The sequence below is a fragment of the Microtus pennsylvanicus genome, chromosome 2, assembly GCF_037038515.1.
Source record: "Microtus pennsylvanicus isolate mMicPen1 chromosome 2, mMicPen1.hap1, whole genome shotgun sequence".
NCBI lineage: Eukaryota > Metazoa > Chordata > Mammalia > Rodentia > Cricetidae > Microtus > Microtus pennsylvanicus.
Genome location: NC_134580.1, coordinates 106,926,330 through 106,950,857, shown reverse-complemented (window position 1 = coordinate 106,950,857; position 24,528 = coordinate 106,926,330). Strand labels below are relative to the sequence as shown.

General features: G+C 43.0%; 1 protein-coding gene and 1 pseudogene across 2 annotated transcripts in view; both read right to left on the bottom strand.

The window, feature by feature from the left end:
* Nucleotides 1-13,053: 13,053 nt before the first annotated feature.
* The window catches only part of Tmem87b (transmembrane protein 87B), a 42,088-nt gene continuing 30,613 nt past the window's right edge, over nucleotides 13,054-24,528 (bottom strand). For both annotated transcript variants that reach the window (XM_075962116.1, XM_075962115.1), the window contains exons 15-19: nucleotides 24,065-24,138; nucleotides 22,021-22,091; nucleotides 18,633-18,685; nucleotides 17,210-17,240; nucleotides 13,054-16,259 (exon numbers count right to left, since the gene is read on the bottom strand). In XM_075962116.1, coding sequence (XP_075818231.1) covers nucleotides 16,200-16,259; nucleotides 17,210-17,240; nucleotides 18,633-18,685; nucleotides 22,021-22,091; nucleotides 24,065-24,138 — 289 coding nt within the window. In that variant the 3' untranslated portion in view covers nucleotides 13,054-16,199. The remainder of the gene's footprint in view (nucleotides 16,260-17,209; nucleotides 17,241-18,632; nucleotides 18,686-22,020; nucleotides 22,092-24,064; nucleotides 24,139-24,528) is intronic.
* LOC142845231 (large ribosomal subunit protein eL33-like) lies at nucleotides 18,865-21,867 on the bottom strand (annotated as a pseudogene).

The following is a 24,528-nucleotide window of genomic DNA, read 5'->3' as shown; positions in this document are numbered from 1 at the left end:
GGAGGAAAGGACAGCAGCCAAACCAGGGTAGGCCGGAGAGATGATGGGCCTCTGTGTCAGTCTCCAGTGTGTCCGCTGTCTATGAGCGAGCCACCCGTTTCCTGGCTGCGCTTACCTCCTGGGAATGAAAGGTTCCATTCTGCTTGGAGTGGCTATTTATTTTGAGTTTTCTCCTGCCCCGTATTTACATGGCAACCCCCAAGCACGCTTAGTTGGTTCTGGCTGCACACTGGACACCAGAGGCTGGGCAGATGTGAGCAAGCCCTCTTTTCTCTCCCATTACCCTCTCCTCGGAGTCTCAAGGCAGACCAGATCGCATAGAGGCAGAGAATGAAGCAAGGTTATAGGTGGTTAAACTTCCTCGTCAGCCTGGAGCGGTTTGAAATCACCTGGGAGACAGACCTCCAAGCACGTGCGTACCCAGAGAGGTTAAATTAGGAGAAAAGACCCGCTCTGAATGTGGGGACAGCCCGTCTGAAGACCCCTGGACCGGCGCGGGGGTGGTGGTGGTGGTGGTGGTGGTGGTGCTGGACTAAGGGAGAATGGGTGGGGAAAGAGGAAGCCCGGATGAACTCTGCCACGCTGCGCTCAACCCAGGAGCCCAAGGAAACCCTTCCTCTTTCAGTTGCCTCTTGTCGGGTATTAAGCCACAGTATTGAGGCAAATAACTAACGCAGCACGGTTGGTGAGCAGCCTGGGGTATGCGGACTCAATTCTAAACGTCTCGGCTCAGAAAGGCGCTTCCAGGACATTTGGTCTTGACCTAATCCCTACTTTACTTTATGGAATCTCAGGACTGCAACAATTTTACTCAAAGCGACACAGCTGCCTCTTGGGTTTGCTGTTCTGCGTTTCTAAGGTTTCTAAACGTCAACAGGAATTTTTGCTTTGGTGTTGTCCCTATTTGCTAACTTCCATTTGTGACTTTGGCCCTATGGCTGACTCCGCTTCGTGCTCAAGGTTCATCTGAATTAGTTTTCTGAGGCCTGGCTGCCCTTCTTTCTCTGTCGTCCACTACGGTGATCTGCAGTAACCGAAGCAGATGCCCACAAGCAGAACTTGCCGCGGCTCTCTCCAGAGTGACTGACTGTTGGAGCCACGCTCAGCGGTTCAGAGCAGCGCTGGCTGCTCTTGCAGAGGACTCGGGGTTCAGTTCCACTACCCAGATGGTAGCTCACAACCATCCCTCCTTCCAGTTCCAGGGGATTCAGCATCCTCTTCTGGCCTCTGTGGTCACTGGCATGCATGTGGTGTACACACATATGTTCAAACAAAACACTCATATACACAAAACAAATCTAAAATGGAGAAGGCTAGGAACATTAGCTGTTCGGTTAGGGCTTCCCTCTGCCCTAATAAAATGGTTCTATCAGCTAGTTTGTGCCCTCTGTTTTCCCTCTATTGTTTCTTGGGGAGTATCTGGGGGGGTACTGGGGCTGTTTTGGAGACTGTGAGATGGATTGGCAGATAAAGGTTCTTGTCACCGAGGCTGATGACCTGAATGTGGTCCTTTGAATCTACACAGTAGGAGAGAACTAAGTTCCGCAGGTTGTTGCCCACCCTCCACATGAATGCCATCATGTGCGAAAGAATGCATAATAAATAAATAAATAAATAAAATAAAGATTTTTTTTTAAATGAGAGAAAGACTCTAGGAGCTGAGGGTGTAGCCCAGTTGGCAGGAAACTTGACTGACATTCATGAGGACTTGAATTGGACCCTCAACCCCACACAGCCAGGTGTGGAAGTACACCTATAAAACCAGCACTTGGGAGGTGAAAGCAAGATATAAAGTTCAAAGTCATCCTCGGCTACACAGGGGGTTTGAGGCCAGCCTGGGCTACATAAGATCTGCTGTAATATCCTCAGTTCTCCATATGATATGGGAACGCAAAGAAAGAAGAAGGAAGTTGGATTTTAATTATTAATATTCTCTCCTCCCCTCCTGTGCGCTCTCTCTCTCTCTCTCTCTCTCTCTCTCTCTCTCTCTCTCCCTCACCCTCTCTCCCTCTCTCTCTCCCAGCCTCCTGTGTCATTCTTCAGGCCCTGTGCACCTTTTCCTTTAGAGATAGGATCTCTCATTGGCCTGGAATTTGCTGAACAGGCTAGGCTGCCTGGCCCCAGGGTTCCCCTGTCTCTGTCTCTCTAGCACCGGGATTAGAAAGGAGCCCCACCATGCCCTGGCTTTATATACACGGGTTCTGGGGCACAAACTCAGGTCCTCATGCTTACAAGGTAAGCATTTATTTTTTAGAGACAGGGTTTCTCTGTGTAACCACCGTAGCTGTCCTGGAACTCTCTCTGTAGACCAGGATGACCTCAAACTTACAGAAATCTGCCTGCCTCTGCCTCCTGAGTAACAAGGCAAAGCATTTTACCGCATTAACCGCCTGCTCAGCATTTAAAATTCTATTTGTTTGTTTGTTTGTTTATGTCTGATAGGCTCTTACTAGTAGCCCAGGCTATAGTTCTAGAAGCCACACTACTCTTGGCTGAAAGAGAAGGATTTGTTGTTGAAATCTATGTCGGAGACCTGGCAACTGGCAGCATACAGTGGAGAGCAGTGACTCCCTGCTGTCCTGTGAGGCCCTCATGGTCTCTTACGGTGCCCACATCATGTTGCTTCCCTCCTGATGCATCTGTGACCTGGTCTTGCTGTTGGCACAGTCACGGTCCTGCATCTGTCTCTGCTCTAAGTATCATCAAGCCTCTAAGAAGCTACTCTGTAACGGTCACAGGAACAAAGACTGGCACATTAGTCTGACCAGGGATAACAGGGCAAGCGGAGGGAGGGGATCACTCAGCAGGAGAGCCATGACTTCATCCAATTCCTTCATTAAACAAATATTTATCAAGTGCCAACTGTAGGCCTGGCTCTGAGCCAGGCACTACATTATGCTCACACGTTATAACCAGCGATTCTGCCAGCAAGCCATGCAGTCACGTGTAGAACATTGAAGACATTGTCTGCCTGTGGACAACATCAGGACAGACAGTAGAAGCTGCTGGCCATGCCCTGAAGACCATTTCCAATAAAAAAAAAAGGCTAGACTTCACTGTGTCATAATTATAGACCAAGTATCATTCAGTGTCTGCCAAGGGGAGAGAAGCTTTGAAAGTCCACAAATGCCATTCCCCAATGAAGTCCAAATGTCTGTGGAAGGGGCAGAGTAGTGGGCCCAGTTGGTGGATGATGTAGTTCTTGGAGTCAGATGTGCCTGAGCCAAACCTCACCACCTGCAGGGACCAAGAGGGCCTTGCATCTCTCCGTTCTTTGCAGGAATCACTTTCAACATTTACATGAGAATAAAGACATTTATCATAGTCAATAAGTCATCCTAAACTATAGAGTCAGACATGATGAAGGAGCTGAGATAAATAACACTATGGATGGTTGAAGAAGCCAAAGGAAATTATTTTCTGTTTACTTAAAGTTATGTACCACCCCTCCCCGATATATCATTTAATTAAAGTTACACCACTTGGGATAATAATGCTCTTCCCCTAAAAGTCACAGAGTTTCTAACAAAAACCCCAGGGCCAGGCATGGGACACTTCCTTTTGAGCTGTTGGTCACAAGAGTCTAGGAGACTCCAAACCATAGAGGCTGTTGCTGTTGTCCTTGGTGCCTTCCAGAAAAAGATGCCACACACATTGTGAACACAGAACTTAAAGAGGTGGAGCCGAAACTGACCTGGAAGCCTGGGACTAGCCTTGGATGGAGCCATGACACTGCCAAGGGAGAAAAGCAATCAGGAGTTCTATCTCGCTGTAGGCACCTACAGACCACGACGATCATGGGCATGGCGAGATAGTCTGAAAGGTACCATAGTGGCACTTACGTCCTGGGAGCAAACAAAGAGCTGTCTAATTGGACTTAAGGCTGGTTCAGTAGGAAGGAATCCGTGCCTGGTGCCATAAACTAGTCAACTCCCTGTGTCTACAGAGTCCATGAGATCTGAGGAATGCTGTGGAATAATCCTCCACTTATAATTAATATTAAATCTCTGTGCATTGATTAGAGCAGTCGGCAGTCCTGACAAAAACCTCCACTTACAGAGGAGAATCTACTGTTATCAGCTTCCTGAACCAGGGTGATTCCTAACTACACTCTAAACACTCATTCTTATACCCACAGATCAGTGTAGCTCTCTCTCCCCCATTGTCATAGAAGCTTCTTTTGCAGCAAGTGGAGACCATTGCAGAAACCCACACGTTGTCAGAATGCAAAGATCACCTGACTGTGGGGTGTCTGTCTCCAGCCAAGACTTCACAACACAACTCCTAAGGCTCAGGGAACAACATAGAAGAGGAGGGGGAAAGATCGTAAGAGTCATAGGATCAGGACATCTGCTTTAAGATAGTCTCTTCTAAAAAGAAAGAAGATGAAGTATTAGAGGGGTGGGGAGGAAGTGGTGGGGGTGGGAGAAGGGATGGATATGGGAGGAGCTGGGGAAGAGTGGGCAATGAATGTGATCGAGATACAGTGTATGAAATTCTGAAAGAATTAATAAAAATGTTATATATTTAAAATAATAATATTTAAGATATATATATGTGTATATATATATCCAAGTTCTATCTTCGGAGTTGGAGAGATGGGTCAGAGGGTAAAGGTGTTTGTTGGCTGTCTAGTCTGACAACATGAGTTTGATCTCTGGGAACCACATGGTAGAAAGAAAGAACTGACTCCTGGAATTTGTCCTCTGACTGAAACACACACACACACACACACACACACACACACACACACACCCTCAACACACAACAAACAAAAAAGTGAACAAAATGTAAAACAATTTCAAAAATTACTTTTGTCTTTGCCACTTGATGATGCAAATTCGTATTTCATATGAATTGCCAATTTTATTTTGCAGAAATTTATTAATCATTTGATTAATAATTTTTTAAAAAAATTATTATTTTTGTTATACTGTATATAGGTTTCTACTCTTGTTTAAGGTATTGTACCTATGCAGCTCATTTAAAAAATGTAGTTTTAGTCCTTGAAAATTATTCAGGATAATAAAGAAATACATGTTAATAGTCAGTCATCTATAATAATCAAACTTATAGTCATGTTAGGTATGGTTTTTAAGGTCAAACAGATAAATTTTAGATAGATAGTCTTCAAACATTTTAGGGATCTACAAAATATGACATTTAAAGTGTTAAAGACAGTGAGACACAAGACTCCTGGTAGCACCAATTTACTTCAAAAACAGATGATGGGCATCGAAAAAACCTCCATATGCTGTTTGCTTTCTTTGTGGAAAAAGCTAACTATTTGGGCAAGAAACTACCCTTGCCTCAACTGCTGACAGTATGTTATCCAAATAAAGAGGACACATACACACAAAAAGGAACTGCCAAACTTTGTCAAGACAGGGTAGGAAGTTCTTCAAAAATTCCTACTTCACAAAAAATATTTTTAGGCCTGTAGGCCAAAGATGGATGCCCCAATGTTGCAGAAGAACCTTAGGTCACTGTCCAGGCAGTCAGCTGTTTCTGTCATTTCCAGTTTTGAAAGTTGTTTGCTCTGCACTTCCTGTTTACCCAGGTAATATTATATCTTTCTCTGATCTCTGATGGAGCTGAAGATTAGATAGTTATAATTACAGTTTTCCTTGTTAGTAAATTCAGAAGAGAAACTCACAAAAGAGGTTTAAAGTGTATAAGGCTGAGAGGCATAAAAACTTAAATTGTTTATCTACAAAATGTTTTGAGGTCTAAAAATATAGTTTTAGGTTTGTAATACAAGTTAGGATAGACAGTGAATTGGGTATAATACTTTGGACTTACCAAGTTAGGATAGATAATGGAATATTTTCTCTAAATTTGCCAATGCAAGTGGACTGTACATTATGAATGCTATTCTTACCTGATAATTGTTCTTAATGTATGTAGTTTTACTATGTTAGAGTTAAAACCTTTCTTCTTTATTTAGACAAAAAGAAGGAAATGTTGTGGCATAATCTTTTTGTACTCTTGGGGAAGATGTGTCTTCCCCAAGGCACCTTCTGATTGGTTTAATAAAGAGCTGAATGGCCAATAGGTAGACAGGAAGAGGTTGGGTGAGACTTTTGAACAGAGAGCAAAGAAGAGATGAATCTAGGTGTGGGGGAAATGCCAGAGGAGATGGAGAAGAAGCAGGACATGCAGGAGGAGATGTAAAAGCCACAAGCCATGTGACAGCACACAGATTAATCAAAATGGGATAGCTTAAGTTATAAGAGCTAGTTAGAAACAAGCCTAAGCTTTCATAACTAATAATGTCTCTGTGTCGTGAGACTGGCTGACTACACATGCCTCATATATTTGGTTCTGCTTCTGCTTTTCTGAGTCCCCAAGATGTCAACCTCAGTCCCTTAAGGCCATACTTGGGCCTGACAGGTGAAGGTGGAAGATATGGAAGAAATGCTGCCAGAACAGGCGACACCCTCTTCTGGCCGTGCAGCCTCCTACTGTGTAGGGCAGGCAGGCATGGGCTGACACCAGGACCGTCACAGTGTGAACCACGGGTGCAGACCTTCAGGGCCTGCAGGAGTGAACAGTGGGCACATGAGCAGCAGGAACAAGCCAAGACTGACCTCCAAGACCTCCAACCACCTGCCCTGTGATGATGGTCCCACAGAAACCAGTGTCTAGAAAGACCATGGAAAGAAGAAACCCCAAAGGGTTGTAGTGTAGGTACTCACTGAAACAGGACCATGAGTTTGGACAGGACTATCAGGGATCTCACTTTAATGGGAGATCTTGAAATGTTGGGTCTCAACGGTCAATTCAATTGGATTGAGAGACACCTAGGTGATTAGTAAAACTTCTGCGTGTGCCTTTGAGGGTGCATTCAGAGGCCATTGATCATGGAGTCTCTGACCAAATCAAGGTCCAATTCACAGATGGATTTAATCCACGAAAGGATTATCAGGAAGGGGTGGATCTTACGAACGTCCTGGCTAAGATGCATCTTCCCTCAGCCCCTTCCATCCATCTCTTCCTGCCTCCTGGTCACCATGAGGTGGTCTCTGCACATACTCCTACTGCCCATCCAGCTCTCTCTGCTTCCCGGCCACCGTGAGGTGAGCCTCTGCACACTATTACTGTGATATATATTTACATACACACACATGAATACAATCTGTGGGTATATTCAGTGTTGCTTGTGTGTACATGTGTTTAAGGCCGACCCCCTGGGACCTATCAGGAGGCTATTCCTTAGAGAAGAGTGATTATCCATCTCTCAGCAGCCACTAATGGTCTGTAGTTCTTTACCTAACGGTGGAGTCTTCCGAGCGTTCCCCCACCATATCAGCATTTCAACTGGCATTGTATCGGGCAGGTCTTGTTTAGACAATCGTATCGCTGAGATTTCATGGAGATACTTGTCATGTATAGGAGATACTCTAGCAAATGCCCTGGCCCTCTGGCTCTTACAATCTTTCTGTATCCCTTTTGACAATATTCCCTGGGTTTTAGATGTAGGGGTTGTGTTGTAGCTGGACCAGTTAGGGCTGGGCACCTTGTGGTCAGCTGTTCTCTGAACTTTGACCTGCTGTGGATTTCTGTAATAGTCTCTATCTACTGCAAAAAGATGCTTCTTTGATGAGGAGTAAGAGCTAACTTACCTCTTGGTACAAAGATAAGTACTTAGAACGCAGCTAGAAATTATACCAGGGGCTAGTGGGATGGCTCAGTGGCTAGAGGCAGTGATTATTCTCCCAAAGGACACTGGTTGAATCCCAGCACCCTCATGTCAGCTAACAATGACTTATAGCTCTAGTTCTAAGGGATCTGATGCCCTATTCAGCCTCTGGGCAACAGGCATGCATGTGTGCATAGACATACATGCAAGCAAAACACCCATTCACATAAAATGAAAATGAATTTTTTAAAAAAGAAATTATACTGGTTTTGGAAAGTAGTAATAGCAGGCTCTCCTCTAGGGTCAATGACCTCACAATGAAGTTGGTTGGGTTTACAGTATCAGGGATGAATTCCCCTCTATTGAGTGTCCCTTACATCCAAATGTGTGGCTTATACCTTGCTTACCCCAAGATATAAGCACTACTATTGCACCTTGGGGGATATCTTGTCATGCTGGTCATTGTGTTTTGTGTCATAGCAAGGAAGGACTATTGATTGCACAGCCTAGGGACAAAAGTTTGCATAGTGACTGCATATTCTGAGAGCTAGTCCTCAAGGCAGGGGCTTCTGGGTCAGTTTCGTGTACTGTTTCCAAAGTGTGTGGTGTCCTCTGCAATAGGGTCTCACCTGTAAGTTCTGGAAGATAAGAAAGGGCAATGGCAATAGCCTATATTGTTTGGGGAGTCATCTAGATTTCCCCTAGTCAACAATTTGAAGGGAGAATTCCTATGCTTGACACTAAGGATTTTATTAGTCTATGGTTCTTGGGGAGAAAATGTCATCCTACGTGGCATACTCCATTCAAACCCTGCCTGTCATCTATCATCTATCTAATCTATCACCTATACACACATATGTATTTTTAAGTTAACATAAAACAATGCTTCCATAAGGCTTTTTCAAACACCCTTAATATTATGTATCTCCCCTCCTTCTTTTCCTTTATACTGGCTTCCCTCACCAGTTTCCAGCTAAATTCTTCCTGCCCTCTTGTCTTAGGGTTTTTATTGCTGTGAAGAGACACTATGACCATAAAAACTCTTATGAAGTAAAACCTTTAACTGTGGCAGTGGTTTACAGTTTCAGTCCATGATCTTCGTGGTAGGACATGGCAGCATGCAAGCAGACATGGTGCTGGAGAGGTAGGTAAGAGTTCTACATCTTTTAGGCATTAGGAAGTGGACTTAGACACTAGGCAGTATCTTGAGCATACGAGACCTCAAAGCCCGCCTCCGCAGTGATGCATTTCCTCCAACAAGACCACGGCTATTCCAACAAAGCCACACCTCCTAATAATGAGTCTATGCGGATCAATTACATCCAAGATACCGTACCCCTTTGTCCCACTTCTCCCCTCCACCATCTGTGTCCAGCCACCCTGCTCTTTAGAGTTCTTTCCTCTATTATTTTGTGTGTAGTGGGTACTAGGAATTGAACCTAGGGACTCATGCCTATTAAACAGATTTTAAAAGTCTAAATTTAAATATGTAGTAAGATTTGAGCATTGTGACACACACCTTTAATCCCAGCACTCAGGAGGTAGAGGCAGGCAGATCTCTTGAGTTTGAGGCCAGCCTGGTCTACAGAGTGAGCCCCATTATAGCCAGGGCTATATAGAGAGAACTCATCTATAAAAGTAAATAAATAAAAGTTTTTTAAAAGGTAGCACGCTTAATGTCTTTAATTTTCAAAGTCACTGACTGACATTTAGTAAGTAAAATACATTTTTTAGTTGTTAAAGGAAAAGAAAACAGATTCTTCAGGGATGATGTTTGGCACCACCTGCTGAATCGTTTGGGTATTTTTGCCCGTGTATAAACTGACTTTGAGGAATTGCTGTCAAGGTTATTTTCACAGGAATTCAGCTTCGGGACAGCCTGTGGTAGAAGTTCGAAAGTGAATCCATGATCACTTGAGGTGAGGGCTTGCCCTGGGCAACTTCCTTTCAACATGAGTACATCACCTTCAAATATTTCAGGTGGAATTCATCAGCCAAGTCTCAGCTGTCTCCCCACAACCCAGCCTCAGCTGCCTCAGAAAGGCTGCACCCCAGGCAGGCCCTTTTTGTATTACCTTCCCAGCTGACTAACTGATGTGGGAGTCTTCTGTTTTGTGTTGATTTCATTGGTTAAATAAAGAAACTGCCTTGGCCCTTTGATAGGACAGAAAATTAGGTAGGCGGAGAAAACAGAACAGAATGCTGGGAGAAAGAAGCTGAGTCAGGCAGTCGCCATGATTCTTCCACTCCAGACAGACGCAGGTTAAGATCTTTCCTGGTAAGCCAGCTCGTGGTGCTACACAGATTATTAGAAATGGGTTAGATCAATATGTAAGAGCTAGCCAATAAGAGGCTAGAACTAATGGGCCAGGCAGTGTTTAAAAGAATACAGTTTCCATGTAATTATTTTCGGGTATAAAGCTAGCCGGGCTGTGGGCCCGCTGCTCCTCACAACAACTAACAAGTAAACAGAACTCCTCCTCCCCCTCCCAGGACCTCGAGGACAGTCTGTCCCCAGGACCGCAAGGACAGTCTGTCTCTCCACAGGACCACGAGCAGTCTCTCGCAGACAATTCCTGCTAGTATACTTGCCTATTCACTTTGTCAGGAGGGTGACGCTTAGAGAGCGGTTTAACCTCTGTGACTGTTTTCTCATCTTTAAACCAAGGGAGGGGAGTTATAGAAATATACCTCCTTAACACGTGGGTAGCACAACTCTGAACAAGGCCTGGAACCCCTCCTAAATTATTGTCATCAAAACAGCTCAGGCTTTCCCTCTGAGTCAGTGCCTGTTGTTCCCCCACCACAGCTAATGACTGGGAGGGTGTCTGTGAAGTGTCCCCGCCACATCTGCTTACAGTGGGATGTGCTTTATTCCTGTGCCCTCAGGCCACAATGGCTTCTCCTTTTTTCTGGTATCATGTACTTTCTTTTTTTTTTTGAGACAGGGTCTCTGTAATGATCTGTTCTGTCTCTTTAAGAGACAAGCCACGCCCACTCCCCCCACCCCTCTGCTGAGACAGGCAGATCTTCAGCTTCCAGCCTGAGTTCTCTCTCTTTTCCGTCTCCCTCTCAGAGAGGCAGCTTCTGTCTCTCCCTTCTCTCTCCCTCCCTGCCCCTCTCTCTGCTCTTCTCCTTCTTCCCCTTCCCCCTTCATAACCCTAATAAATCAACCTCACACTGCATGGCGTGCCTATTTATGTCTCTGTCTTTTTTCTTCCACACCAGCACGTCTCCCTGCCCTGGACCAGCCACCGATTGGCCACCTCTAGGGTACCTGCAGCCTGGGAATGGCTGCTCTCAGGGCCCGCTACCGCTGCTTGGGGACCAGCAGCGTTTTTGCTGCCTGCTGCCGCCACCGCCACCGGGGATCCTGCAGCATTTTAAATAATCCATTACAATCTCACTACGTCACTCTGGCTGGCCTAGAATTTTCTAAGTAGAACAAGTGTCCTTGAAATCATTGAGATTCAGCTGGACTGCTGAGATTAAAGACTTGGACCACCACGCCCAGCTTACATACCTTTTCTTAAGGCACTATCAAGTATTTTATTTTTTAGTGTGCTTTCCTTTTAAAAATTAGGAAAACACAGAAAAGCAGTGGGTAGGGCTTCGAGTCCCCCATAATCCACTGCTCCCAAACAACCTAGTATTAGGTTCTGCCTTCTACAGAACTAGAGCAGGGACAGGCACATGACTGTGACTTTCTAGACTAACTGGAAGACTGGTGTGGCCATATGACTCTAAGACAATATACTCAGAAGCAAAGCTCACCACTTCCGGGTCCAGCCTCTCAACTTTCCAGACTGTCCTTGCCCCTTTTGCTGACTGGATGTGGATGTTGGTAGGTCTTGCTTCCACAGATAAAAATAAACTGTGGGATCTTGCAGGGTCATACTCTGCTCTTCCTACCTCTTCACCATTCCAGAACTGTTATTTGACCAGATAACATTTATTTTTGTTTTTCAATACAAGGTTTCTCTGTAGCCCTAGCTGTCCTAGAACTCTTTCTGGCCTCAAACTCAAGAGATTCACCTGCTCCTGCCACCCAAGGGCTGGGACTAAAGTTGCACACCACTATGAGTGGCTCAGATAACTTTTTAAAACCCTGCCGTGATGTTTTGTTTGTGATCTAACAAATAAAGCTTGCCTGAATATCAGAATGCAGAGCTAAGCCACTAGTTATTCATAGAGGCCAGGCGGTGGTGGCACACACCTTGGGAGACAGAGGCAAAGGGATTTCTGTGAGTTCAAGGTCACCCTGGGCTATGTTAGACTGAATCAGTATAAAAGAGAAACAGAGCTCACACAAAGGTGATCCCAGCACTTGCAGTCACAGGCCTTTAATCCCAGTATTAGGGAAGTGGAGACAGGAGTGATATGGCTGAACAGAAAGAGGAACATAAGGTGGGAGGAGCTCAGATTCAGTCTGAGGATTCCTAGGGACAGGATCACTCCTTTGGTCTGAGGATTCAGTAGAGTTAAGAATTAGTGGCTGGTTGCTCTGCTTCTCTGATCTTTCAGCTTTAACCCTTATATCTGACTTTGGGTTTTATTAAGATCAATTAGAATTCATGCTACAAATCCCATCCTTTTTTATGTGAATGGGTTTCTTGTGTGCATGTACATGGTGTGTAATACTAAGGCAGAGGAAGGCTTCTGATTCTTTGGGAATAGTTATGGACAGTGTGAGCTACCGTGAGGGTGCTGGGAAAGATCCAGGTCCTCTTCAAGAACAAGTGATCTTAACCACCGAGTCATCTCTCCAGTCCACAGGTAACTAACTGTATGAAGATCTGGAGCCCAGCTGTGGTCATGGTACCTGAACTCAGTGGCAGCACAAGCTGTGGGGCCACTTATTCCTCCACACATGTGCCCCTGCTCATGCTTCATATATGTATTTTCTATTATCACAAATTCTTCATTTTTACTCAAAAGCTGAAACCATCCTGTAAGAAGTAGACAGGAATCCACTCACTATTCTTGTCTGGTGCTGACATTTAGTTTGTCTATAGTTTGTGTGTGTGTGTAGAAACCTTACTCTTTATTTTGAGACATCTTTGAAAATATCAAGAGAATTGACATCATTCAAAGGTCTTAAATATTGCTGGATATTTCACAAAGACTGAGTCAATGATGTCATCAGGAATGAGTGCTCTCATTTCACTAGATTGAGAGATGACAGGTCTCTCTCACATGAAAACATAAACACACACAGGTGCACAAACTTAGGTTAACTTGATTTAAATATTTCCATTTTGTTCTGATCTAGCACAACTAAGGCTCAATATTTTTCTGACTTTTAGCTGTACCTCCCCTTTAAAGAATCCCACGCCCTGCCCTCTCCTGGAGAGCACATTTCCTACAGATTTTCATGAGGTAGCGCTAACAGATAATCTCAGAAAACAATCTCCAAACATCAGAAAGCAATTTATTACAAAAAAACAAATATTAAGGCATAAAAATACATTTTTTCAAACAGAAGTCCTTTAAATTGCTATTATATATTCAAGGAAATTTCCCCCAAATAATAACTTAATCTTTTTAAATAGTGAATATATTTTAACCTCTAAACATTCTCCCCCAAGAATGAATGTTTTCCTAGTTCTAAAGAAGCTTAATACAGTATCAAGTTCCTGTCCTATGACATACACTTCCTTAAAAAAATCTATTTTTGTCACTTAAATACATTTATATGTTCAGAATTTTGTATATTACACTTCCTCTGACAGATGTAAGGCTTAGTGTTTTGTATTGCTTACTGCATGCTGTCAATCACTCACAGACATAAGTATCAGAACAAGAGACAAAACCTAGCATGGTCTCTCTCAGCTTTAGTGATAGACAGCCAGGTCAACAGCCCCAAACCTCCTTGAAAAAGGGTGTACAAATCAACTTTGTATGCACACTTTAAGTCAAATCTTGACATTATTGTAGTCTAAATATGATGTACCATAATCCAGAGGGAAAGGTGGCACTTTCCACAAGATAGGAAAAGTTAACCAAAGCAAAATCTAAAAACCAAACAAACAAACAGGAAAAGCATGGGGGCATCCTACCACCTCCCAAGCTTATAATTTCCATCTCTCGTTTCTTACTGAAATAACACAACTACCCCAGAAGGCACATATTTCAATATTAACCCAATTCAAATCATGAAAAATGTCTTAAGCAAACCTCATACATCACCAAAATCTAACATGAATTGTATTCAAGAAGTTCTGAGCACAAAACTGGAGCCTTATCCTCACACCTCAACTAAAGGGGAGGTCTGTCCAACAGCATTTTGAGCAAACTGAGCTGGGCACCTGGAAGTCCCAACGTTGTCTGGAGCCTCGGAGTAGATGGGGAAGGAGGTTGAAGAGCTGCATGGTAGCCCTGGGTGGACAACCTAGTCCTTGTGAATTACACCAACATTGTAGGGCCCCCAAGAAAAGCTCAACACAGGTCATTAAACATTAGCACCTGGCACCATAATCACTAAATACAACAGACAGCACACACACTCAAAACATTTCTAGTGAGGTTGTCAAGATGAAACTCCACTTTCTCTGGAAAGAAGTGTTCATTTCAACCTGGAGCTAGGCCAGGGGCAGCATCCTTTGTCTTTCCTGGTTTGTTTGTTTGTTTATTTTGTTTTTAGAAACACTACTGACAGGGTATCAAAAGCATTTCCCTGGCCAGCAACTCCTCCCCCCACACCCACTCAGTGTGTAATCCCTGCTAGCTATAAGCAGAAATATCAACTGCAGGCATGTGGGTTGCGGCTCAACTGCCTCCTCCCGTGAAGGCAGGGTATTAAATACACATGTGAAGTGGGCTTCAGTGGTGCATGCCTGCAATCTTAGCAAGAGGTTCACAAGTCTAACGTCAATCAGTGTGGGCTACGCAGCACCCTGCAACCTCCGACCCCCACCTTGCAAGGGTGTCTCCAGTTCTCAAACAACTGGGTTAGAAGGTGGACTATGCCAAAGCAAAATGTACAAGCATGCAGGGAAGCATAGTGGACAGGAGAAGCCCATCACTATGGCAGAAACTGACAGAAGCAATGGACCCACCTTGGTTGAATTGGCCACTCTCCCCCAGGAAGCACCAGGAAGCAGGGGGGCTGTGAACCAGCCTCTCTCCACCAGGGCTGCCAACACTGCACCATTTCCCAGTGTCCACTATGGGAAATTTTCAAGAGATACAACTACAGAAATGTATCTCTACCAACCCCTATGGAATGAGTACGGAGGAAATAAACTCAGAAGAGTAAGTTTTTGAAAGAAAGGGTTGTTTTGTGGCATCAAAGTGAAAATCACTGCAGGTTGTGGTTAAGTGCTCCTGGTCAGATTTTCATGTTTTCTCAATTATTCCACATTATTCTAATTCACAAGGCCAGACATCGTCCAGAGAAAAGCCACAGACCCTGCCTTTCATCACTAATGCCTGCCAGCCTGGTGTCTTTGGTCATGAGAGCAGCAAAGCATTCACATCTCCAAACTACATTCAAGTGCCTTTCAAGTTACAACATTCTATATTTAAAAAATATCAGAATAGAAATTTTCAATCATACATTATGAACATAATTTAACAAAACGAGGTGTAAAATATGATTAAGGGCTGGTTAATTACATGTGGATGCATGGTATAGTTAGATGTTTTTATCCTGAAACGGAAAACACCGAGAACGTGTAGCCAACCTGATACTGTGCAAGTCCCCACAAAGCTCACAAGGAATGGTGCACCAAGAGGCTTGGAAGGAAGTGCTTTTGGGGAGCCACATGGCCGGGGGTCATAGCGGAATTAGCAGCAGCACGTGTACCCATAGCCTGAAAATCTTTGGACGTATCCTCAAGACGTCTCTCTTTGTGCACTTGTGTTCCCCTGAGCTCATACTCCATGACGTGCAGTGCATGGTGGTATTTACAAATAGGAGTTTTGTGTACACCAACAGAGGGGACAAGATAAAACATATGAACATGCTCACGTTCCAATACGATGTCACTTCAGTATAAAAAACTGAATAGTTATCACAACAAAAGATGAACACTGCTGTGGAGCATTCAGGAGAATCAATCTCGAAGGTGCAAGGGAAGGAGTGGTCATAGAGAATCTTTTCCACTGTTTGTTTTCTTTTTTTGTTTTGTTTTTTGAGACAGGGTCTCACTCAGTAGCTCTCTCTGGTTGTCCTGGAACTACGCAGACCAGGCTGCCCTTGATTCCACAGAGATTCAACTGCCAGGCATGTGCCACCACACCCAGGTACAAATTCTTTTTTTCTGGAGAAAACCTGAGACCCAAAGCTGCATGCCTGTAGCTGTCACCTTTCATGCTTCTGTGTACACTTGGTTAAGATGTATCAGATTATTTCCAAATTCAGGCAACTTAACGGCAATTAAACTGACCTTATGAGTCAGTTTTAAAGATGGCTTTATGAGGGTGGCGGACCCTCCCACACCTGATTCTTCATTTGCACACACAGATCTTCATGACAACACAACAAAACGTATCATAGTGAAGCTGTCAGTTTTGATGAGACAGGCTTTTCCCATCACTCAACTGCAGGTTCCAGTCACATTATCTTTTCTGAAGAGAACATTTTTTCAGCTATTTCAGATCTGGTCATAATTTCCTAGAGGGGAAAAAGATATGTGTCAATTGTTGGGGCTACATCCAGAACCTACCAAGATGCTCTAATCTTACAAGTCACTATATTTACTCTTTTTAACAGACCTAACTTTGGGGAAGTATAAGATAAGACCATGGTCCCCACATAATTCAACAGGTCAATAATCAGCCAAAGTTGGAAAAAGTCAGCTTCCTTCTTTCTACAAATGAGTTTAGGTTCTCTGTAAGAGGCAGAACCAGAGCTAATAGGGATCTCATATAAGATTTGTCTCATGTTACTGGACCCAAGACAGTATTTATCATGTCAAATGAACTAAGTGCACCACTAAATAGCCTCCCAGCATATCCCTGTGGGCTGTAGGTCCCACAGTGTCATGTGGGAAGGCCTCCTCCACCCTGTCATCCTGCTACAGAGGAACACAGCACTGCTTCAGAGGCATCACCTTTCCCATTTTTCTCTTGCTCTACTGGAAACACAGAGCACACCCACTGCTAAGAGCCGCCCTCCTCTGTATGAGCCATGGTTATCCTTTAATCCATATATTGAAGATGAACCCTGCCTTGGGCTACCCTGCAATGTCTAGCTGACCAAAATCTAATCCCCCCCAATACTTTATTTAAATTTCATGCTTAGTTAGTAAAGCTGGAAACTATTCCAATACATTATACGTGTCAGAAGCTAAACAATGGACACACAATGCCTTAAAAATAAAAAATTGCACTTTCAAACAAAAACCTCATGAAATGCCTCTTCTCTTCATTTATATCAAGTATCTTTCATTCTGCTTCTGCCAGCAGTGAATCTTAGCCCACAATCCTCACACTTCAAGCCAGCTCTGTGTTCTTCTGTCTGCTTAGTTGGTAATTACTTCAAGAGGTTATTTTTGAATTAGCTTCTGAAATACAGTGTAAAAACAGAAACCGCTCTAAGGAGATTTGTAAAAGGAGGCTTACCTCATCTGAGTCCACTAACACTGGGAGAGCGCTGAAACAAAAGAGAAATAACAGTGAACTCTACAAGAACTCTATAGCCAGAGCTGCGGGGCAGCAGGGCATCTGGGAGGGACCAGGGCTTAGTGGACTGGCAGTGTTCTGCCTTCTGATTATAGGATGTGTGCAGTTTCCAGAATGCATGTTCCTTTGAAAAAGTTCAGTCTAAAGTTAAGAGAAATACTTTAAAGATCTGAACTTTAAACAGAAACAAGCTGGTACTATAAGGGCACTCCTACTACATATGGGGCAGTGAGCTGAACTCACAGGAGCATTCATTCAAACACACCCCACTCCCTATTTACTTTTCAATCCTCGACAATTGGCTGGGTATCTGCCACTTTAACTACAAAACTAAATTCCGTGCTTTTGTGAAAATGAGAGAGAAGCACATTATCAAACATAGTATTTTTTTTTCTGGAAAACATCTGTTTGGAGATGTATTTATTGACTGTACATGATAGCAGGTGTGGATTGGAGCACAGGTGTGGACATCAGAGGGCTACTCGGGCTGGCTCTCGCCCTCTTCCCCACAGGCCCTGGGACTGAACTTCCTGCCTTTGTCTGCTGTTCCAGATACAAACACACCTAAAATTCTCAGCATTCAAGGATGAGATGTAAAGAACCTTGATGCTTATGAGGAATATATAAAAAAGCAAATATATAAAAAATAAAACTACCACACAAAATGAAGAAGTCCACAATACACACAGGGGTGACAACAAAAGCAGACTTCCCCTGAAGCCATGAAAGCTTGAGCTGGTAAGACAGCTCAGAGGTTAAGTATGCCACCAACATGGTGACTTGAATTAAGATTCCTAGGCCCATATGGAAGGAGGGAACCAACTTCTACAAATTTTCACCTGACCTTTACATATACAAATGGATGTAAAAAAATAGTTTTACATGTCTGAACTTTTCTGTGGTAAAAAATTAAAATGAGGGCTGGAGAGATGGCTCGGTGGTTAAGAGCATTGCCTGCTCTTCCAAGGGTTCTGAGTTCAATTCCCAGCAACCACTTGGTGGCTCACAACCATCTGTAATGAGGTCTAGTGCCCTCTTTTGGCTTGCAGACATACACACAGACAGAATATTGTATATATAATAAATAAATATTTTTTAAAAATTAAAATGAAATAAAAAGATTCTGAAAACTGTAACCAGGAAGAGAGCGAATTGGTTACAGGTCGCTAGTACTGAAATGGCTGTACAGTGGAAAGGGGTTGGGGCTATGTTCAGTTCTGCAAGAAGTTTACACACACACACACACACACACACACACACACACACACACACACACACACACAAACACACGCTTTGAAAAACACCCAATAAAATCTCCTTAAACTACAGCCTCAGGTTCAAACTTGGAACAGAGGATATTTACACATCTGTGAATGAAGAGGGAATATTTTCTTCCACCCACTTCAAATCTTCATCCTGTAGAAATAAATATTTTATTTAGTATTTGCTAAATATCACCTGAAAACATACATTTTTTGGTAGCATGTTTCCTTACAAACTTAAATCAGATGTATGGGATCTGTTAGTTGTGACACGTGCTGGCTTAGAATGTCACACCCAAGTGTGACAGCGTTTCATAAACAGACAGAACATTACTGATTTTTCTGTTTCTTGGTTTTAACTAAGAATATTACTGATCTTCCCCACCCCCACTTTTGTTTATTTGCTTTTCACTGGTTTAAATCCAGGAAGGGTACAGCTTCACAAGGATTCTGTGTCCAATGGCCTTTGCAGGAAAGTTGCTTCAGAAACTGGCAGGAACCACGCCACTGTTTCCATGGGCCTGAGTTACTTTTCTCCAGATCGTTCTGGTTTTGTTTGGTTTGCCTCCAGGCGCTACTGTGTTGTGTTTTGCTTTGTACGCACAAGCACATCTCTTTCCCAAGTAGAACTCAGTTTCATCTCGGGCATAAACATCTTCAATTTAAAGAACAGCTGTGTGCTGCTCTCTCTGGTTCTGGAGACCTCGTCTATAGCCAGCTGAAATGGATTTGCACCACTGCCATTCCCAGCAGGCCCCAGGAATCTGCCTCTAAGGTCAACAGCAAGAACTTCCCTCACCTCCACAGGTACCAAGATGGCGGAAAGAGCTTGTTCGCTTTTTGTCTTAAGAAGTCAAACTAACGCCGGGAGGTGGTGGCGCACGCCTTTAATCCCAGCACTCGGGAGGCAGAGGCAGGTGGATCTCTGTGAGTTCGAGACCAGCCTGGTCTACAAGAGCTAGTTCCAGGACAGGCTCCAAAACCACAGAGAAACCCTGTCTCAAAAAACCAAAAAAAAAAAAAAAAAAAAAAAAAAGTCAAACTAAAAATGTAGAATTGATTTTTAAGACAGAAAACGGCAAGGTCCACTGTTTTTGCTTCTATCCCTCATTATGCCTAATTTGTACACATTCTTGGGTTTATATTTATATTCAATTGAAAACAATAATGGACAATGCTCTAACCTCAGCAAAGCACTGAAATGGAGTGTTCATATTCCTATACCAGACAAGGAAGGCCAATCAGCTGGAGTAGGTAGAGGTTTCCCTTCTAGTAGAAATTTACACTGTATACATAATGAATGTTTTTTTTTATTTTTTTATTTTTTTGTTTTTTTTGAGACAGGGTTTCTCTGTGGTTTTGGAGCCTGTCCTGGAACTAGCTCTTGTAGACCAGGCTGGTCTCGAACTCACAGAGATCCACCTGCCTCTGCCTCCCGAGTGCTGGGATTAAAGGCGTGCGCCACCACCGCCCAGCTTAATGAATGTTTTTTTAAAGAAGGAAATTTACTTCTAGTTATTACACTCAAATCTAGTTTTTCTTTCCTGTGTACCTGGCTATCTGGGTCATTCTACTTCGGCAATAAGCACCTTGCTGACTGAGACAAGGCAACAGAGTCCTGTTTCTGGTCCTAGGTAGAAATTAGTAACGACAAATAAGACCTCTAATTTCTGATCAAAAGCCGACAACACTGAGTCTAGAAAAATGAGTAAACTCCACTGACATGTTTGTGACTACCGAGTTTTAAATAAACTGATACACATCACTACAGGGGAACTAACAAGTTGGAACCGTTAACACAGCTTAAGTATCCCTCCCTCATCTGAAATTCTTGGAGCCAGAATTTCATGTATTATATTTCCAAGTATTTACATACACAGAGTGAAAAGCACAGGGATGGGACCCAAGTTGAAACATGAAATTCACTTATGACTCATCTACTTTGCACACAGAAGCGAAGGCAATTTTATACAGTATTTGTAAGAATCTGGTATATGACATAAAGTTTCACAGCAGGTTTTTTATTGTGCCATGTTGATGCTCAAAAATTTGGGGGCTTTGAATTCTCAAATTAGAGTGCTCTATCTGCAGCTTTAAGGCAAACTAAGTACAACTAGAGGTTTTTAAATTACCAAGAAACTACTCAAAGGATATATTTTACAACTGCCAAAGTAAAAAATAAGAGAATTTGTCAATCTGAAAAGAGAAATATGATTACTAACATTGATGGATTCTGAACTTAAAGATATCACAAGTGAGTTTGAAAAATGAAAGGACTATAAGTTCTAGAATTTGAGGGCTCTACACTAGCCGTGGGTGAAATGTTTGTGATCAACACGAGAGTGAAAAGGCTATTTTAATTTTCTGAGTGTTAATAATTTTTAAATAACTTGTTAAGAAAATTCTATAAGAAGGCCTATTATTAATTATGAATTCCTTATATAAAAGTAACCCTTCTGATAGCTATTACATATTCAAAAAATAAAGAAATTATTTTTCTCTTTGTAAAAAAAAAAGAGAGAGAATTTGTCAAATCCTACTGAGAACAGTGTTGTCTGCCACAGAGCACTTGTTCTGTGGAACGCCCACACATATGTGATTTTATGTATCATTCCATGGCAGCAGAGTGGAAGAATGTGTAAGGTTCATTGTGCTTAGCTGTCATCACCATCACGTTCGTGCACAGCAACATGTGTAAGGTATTTTAAGACTCATCTTTGAGCCAGGTGTGGTGGTGCAGGTCTTTTATCCCAGCACTTGGGAGGCAGAGGCAGGCAGATCTATGAGTTCGAGGTCTATAGAGTGATCTCGAGGCCTGGTCTACAGAATGAGCTCTGGGTTTGGTTCCTTGCACCCCAGTGGTGACTCACAATCAACCATCACTGCAGTTCAGAGGCTGATTCTCTCCTCTGACCTGAGGGCACCAGGCACATACATGATGCACATCCATGCAACAACACTTTTATACATAGAAAGGAATAAATAGTTTATAGACTCACCCCTGCCTTAAGGTCTACATTTGACTTATGTGTTCATGGTTTTAGAAGTCTGTTGTTTTAGAAAGTGAACAAGACATAAATTCTTTCCCCAACAGGTGACAACCTGGATCTAACGCAGCTTCAGAAGAAATTGCTTGGATGTGCTGAAGAGCTACCACTGACTTTACCAAGACAAAGCCTCTCCACCTGGGGTGAGTCTGGTAGAGCCCTGGCCAGACGTGGACTGAGACCCAACAGGGCTGGGAAGCCTGAGGTGCTGCACCTCCAACAAGCACCCGACCTCGGGCTGCTGGCCCAAGCATAGCACCTGACAAATGAGGACAGACAGCAGCGGCATTGCAGTCATGGGCCTGAACCTGCAACCAGTGCATGGACACAGCTAATTTAATAACAACAAACCTTAGCAAAAGCTCCCTTGACAATCAGCGACTCTGACATGGGCAGACTCTAAAGTATCAGACAAAGATCCACTAAATACACAGATACTCACGAAATTATCAGAAGTAGGTTTAGCTGTTCCATTCGAAACCGTTTTTGAGGCTCTTAGTTTTATTCCTTCAGCTACAATGAGAAACATCACAGAGACATATAAAAGATTACTAATTATACTTTCCTTTATAACTTCACACTTAATACCCCAATAAGAAAAAAAGATAATTTTTTAAAGAGTAAGCAGTAGCCACTTTGGCCAGGGGAGTAGCTTTAATATGCCGTTTTGGAATGAGAAAAGAGGCACTGGGAAAGCTAATAGGCTTTTGAATTGATAAGTACCAGTTGAACATTTTATGAGTACAGTGGTATTTCAACCCACACACATACCCAGTGTGTCAGAAACACATCAGGGCAGTTCATCAAATGTCACTTCAAAATGATCGTTTCTCTGTGCTGGGAACGGAGCCCCCCTAGCTATTTGAAAAAACAATGAATTAATAACTGTAGTCACCCCACTGTACTACCCACTAGGACTTGTCCTTCTGTCTAACTTGAATTTTGTCCGCCCCCGTTGTGTTTTTCGAGATAGGGTTTCTTGGAGCCTGTCCTGGAACTAGCTCTTGTAGACCAGGCTGGCCTCGAACTCACAGAGATCTGCCTGTCTCTGCCTCCCGAGTGCTGGGATTAAAGCCTGCACCACCACTGCCCAGCTGAATTCTGTCCGTTTTAAACAACTGTTGTCTATTATTGTTCCTGTTTTTTCTCCTCACCTCAACTTATTACTCCCTGCATCCAAGATCAACTGTTTTGCTTCTCTATTGGTACAAACATGTTTGTCTACCTTTCTGTCCCTGGCCTAATTCACCGAGTAGTATCCTCCAGGCTTAGGTTCTGGTAACTATTTCACAACAAGCAGGTTTTCAACTTGCTGGTCTAAAATGCACCTGCGGAGGAGCTCAAGCATATATACTTCCCTAATTCAATTTTAAGTTTAAGGACAAACGTGTAAGGCTTACAGTATTTCAAAAATAAGACATCTTGGGAACTTGGGATATATCTCAGGGGTAGAGCATTTGTGAATTGTGAAAAAAGCCCTAGATTTTATCATAACACCCCAACACACATGTATCTTAGAAATTTTTACTTGCTTGACATAGAAACAGCAGGGTATGCTTATGGTATAAAATATGAAAATTATTTTCTTCATATTGACTAAAGTTTTAGATTTTTTAAAAAAATTATGCATGTGTGTTGATGTGGGTATGTCACAGTTCTCTTTAAGAGACTTTACATTGTCCATGACTGGTAGTAAGTAGTGTGTGAGGAGTCACGCTGACTGTGAGCAGTGGGAGTTGTAGTAGCTTACTGCTGTCTTGTGTCCCTGATTACTGAGAACACTGAGCACTTTCAATGTGCACACGGCCTGGCCAAGTCTCCTGTTCACTGTTTACCATGCAGGAAACCTTTCAATGGATGTCTTCCTTTATCATTCTCCACCTTATTTCTTTTCGGGGTGGGGGTGTCTCTCACTTAGCCTACAGTTCACTATTTCGGGAAGACTGACTGGCTAAACAGACCTGTCTGTTTACACTGCCTCTCCCCTCCATCCCCAACTCTATCATGTTGTTGCACCTGGCTATTATGTAGGTGCTATGATCCAAACTCAATTTCTCATATGTAAACACTCCTGAGCTTCCTCCCCAGGGTGTGTGAGTGCTGGGCACCTGTGTGTGTGTGTGGTGGTGGTGGTGGTCAGAGGACAACCTCTGGTGTTGTTCCTTGGGTACCACCCACTTACACTTGCCTGGAATCAGCCAAGGCCAGGTTGGCTGGCAGTGAGCCCCAGTGATCTGCCTCCCCTGCACATGGGTTAAACATGCATGCTACCCAGCATTTTCTTTTTTTTTTTAATAATCGTTCTGGGGACTAAACTCATATCCTCATGCCTTCAAGGCAAACACTTTACAAGCTGAGACATTTCCCCAGTCCTCATAGGAAAGATTTTAAACACACGTGTGACCTTGCATCTCAAGTAAAAATTTCTTTTTTTAAAAAATATGTATAATAGTCATTTTGAAAAAATAAACCCACACATCACGCACTTAAATTTTCAGATGTTACCATGAATTCCTCAACTTCATCATCAGAATCATCTATCAAAGGCATGAAGGCATACCTAGGTAAAAACAAAGGAGTCTTTAAACCTGATCACTGTCAGTCATGGCATATAAAAAGCTTATTGTCCAAGTTTCTAATGCATTAAGATAATAACTAACCTTCCACCTCATTTTAGCATTTTTTTGATGAAAGGAAAGTGCTAATCTGATTTGTGAAATTAAAGATCAAATACTTTCTCAAAAATACTGTTGATGACAAAATTTATTTCTACAGATTGTCCTATATAGCAAGGAGGAATTTTTTTTTTTTTTTTTTTTGGTTTTTCGAGACAGGGTTTCTCTGTGGTTTTGGAGCCTGTCCTGGAACTAGCTCTTGTAGACCAGGCTGGTCTCGAACTCACAGAGATCCGCCTGCCTCTGCCTCCCAAGTGCTGGGATTAAAGGCGTGC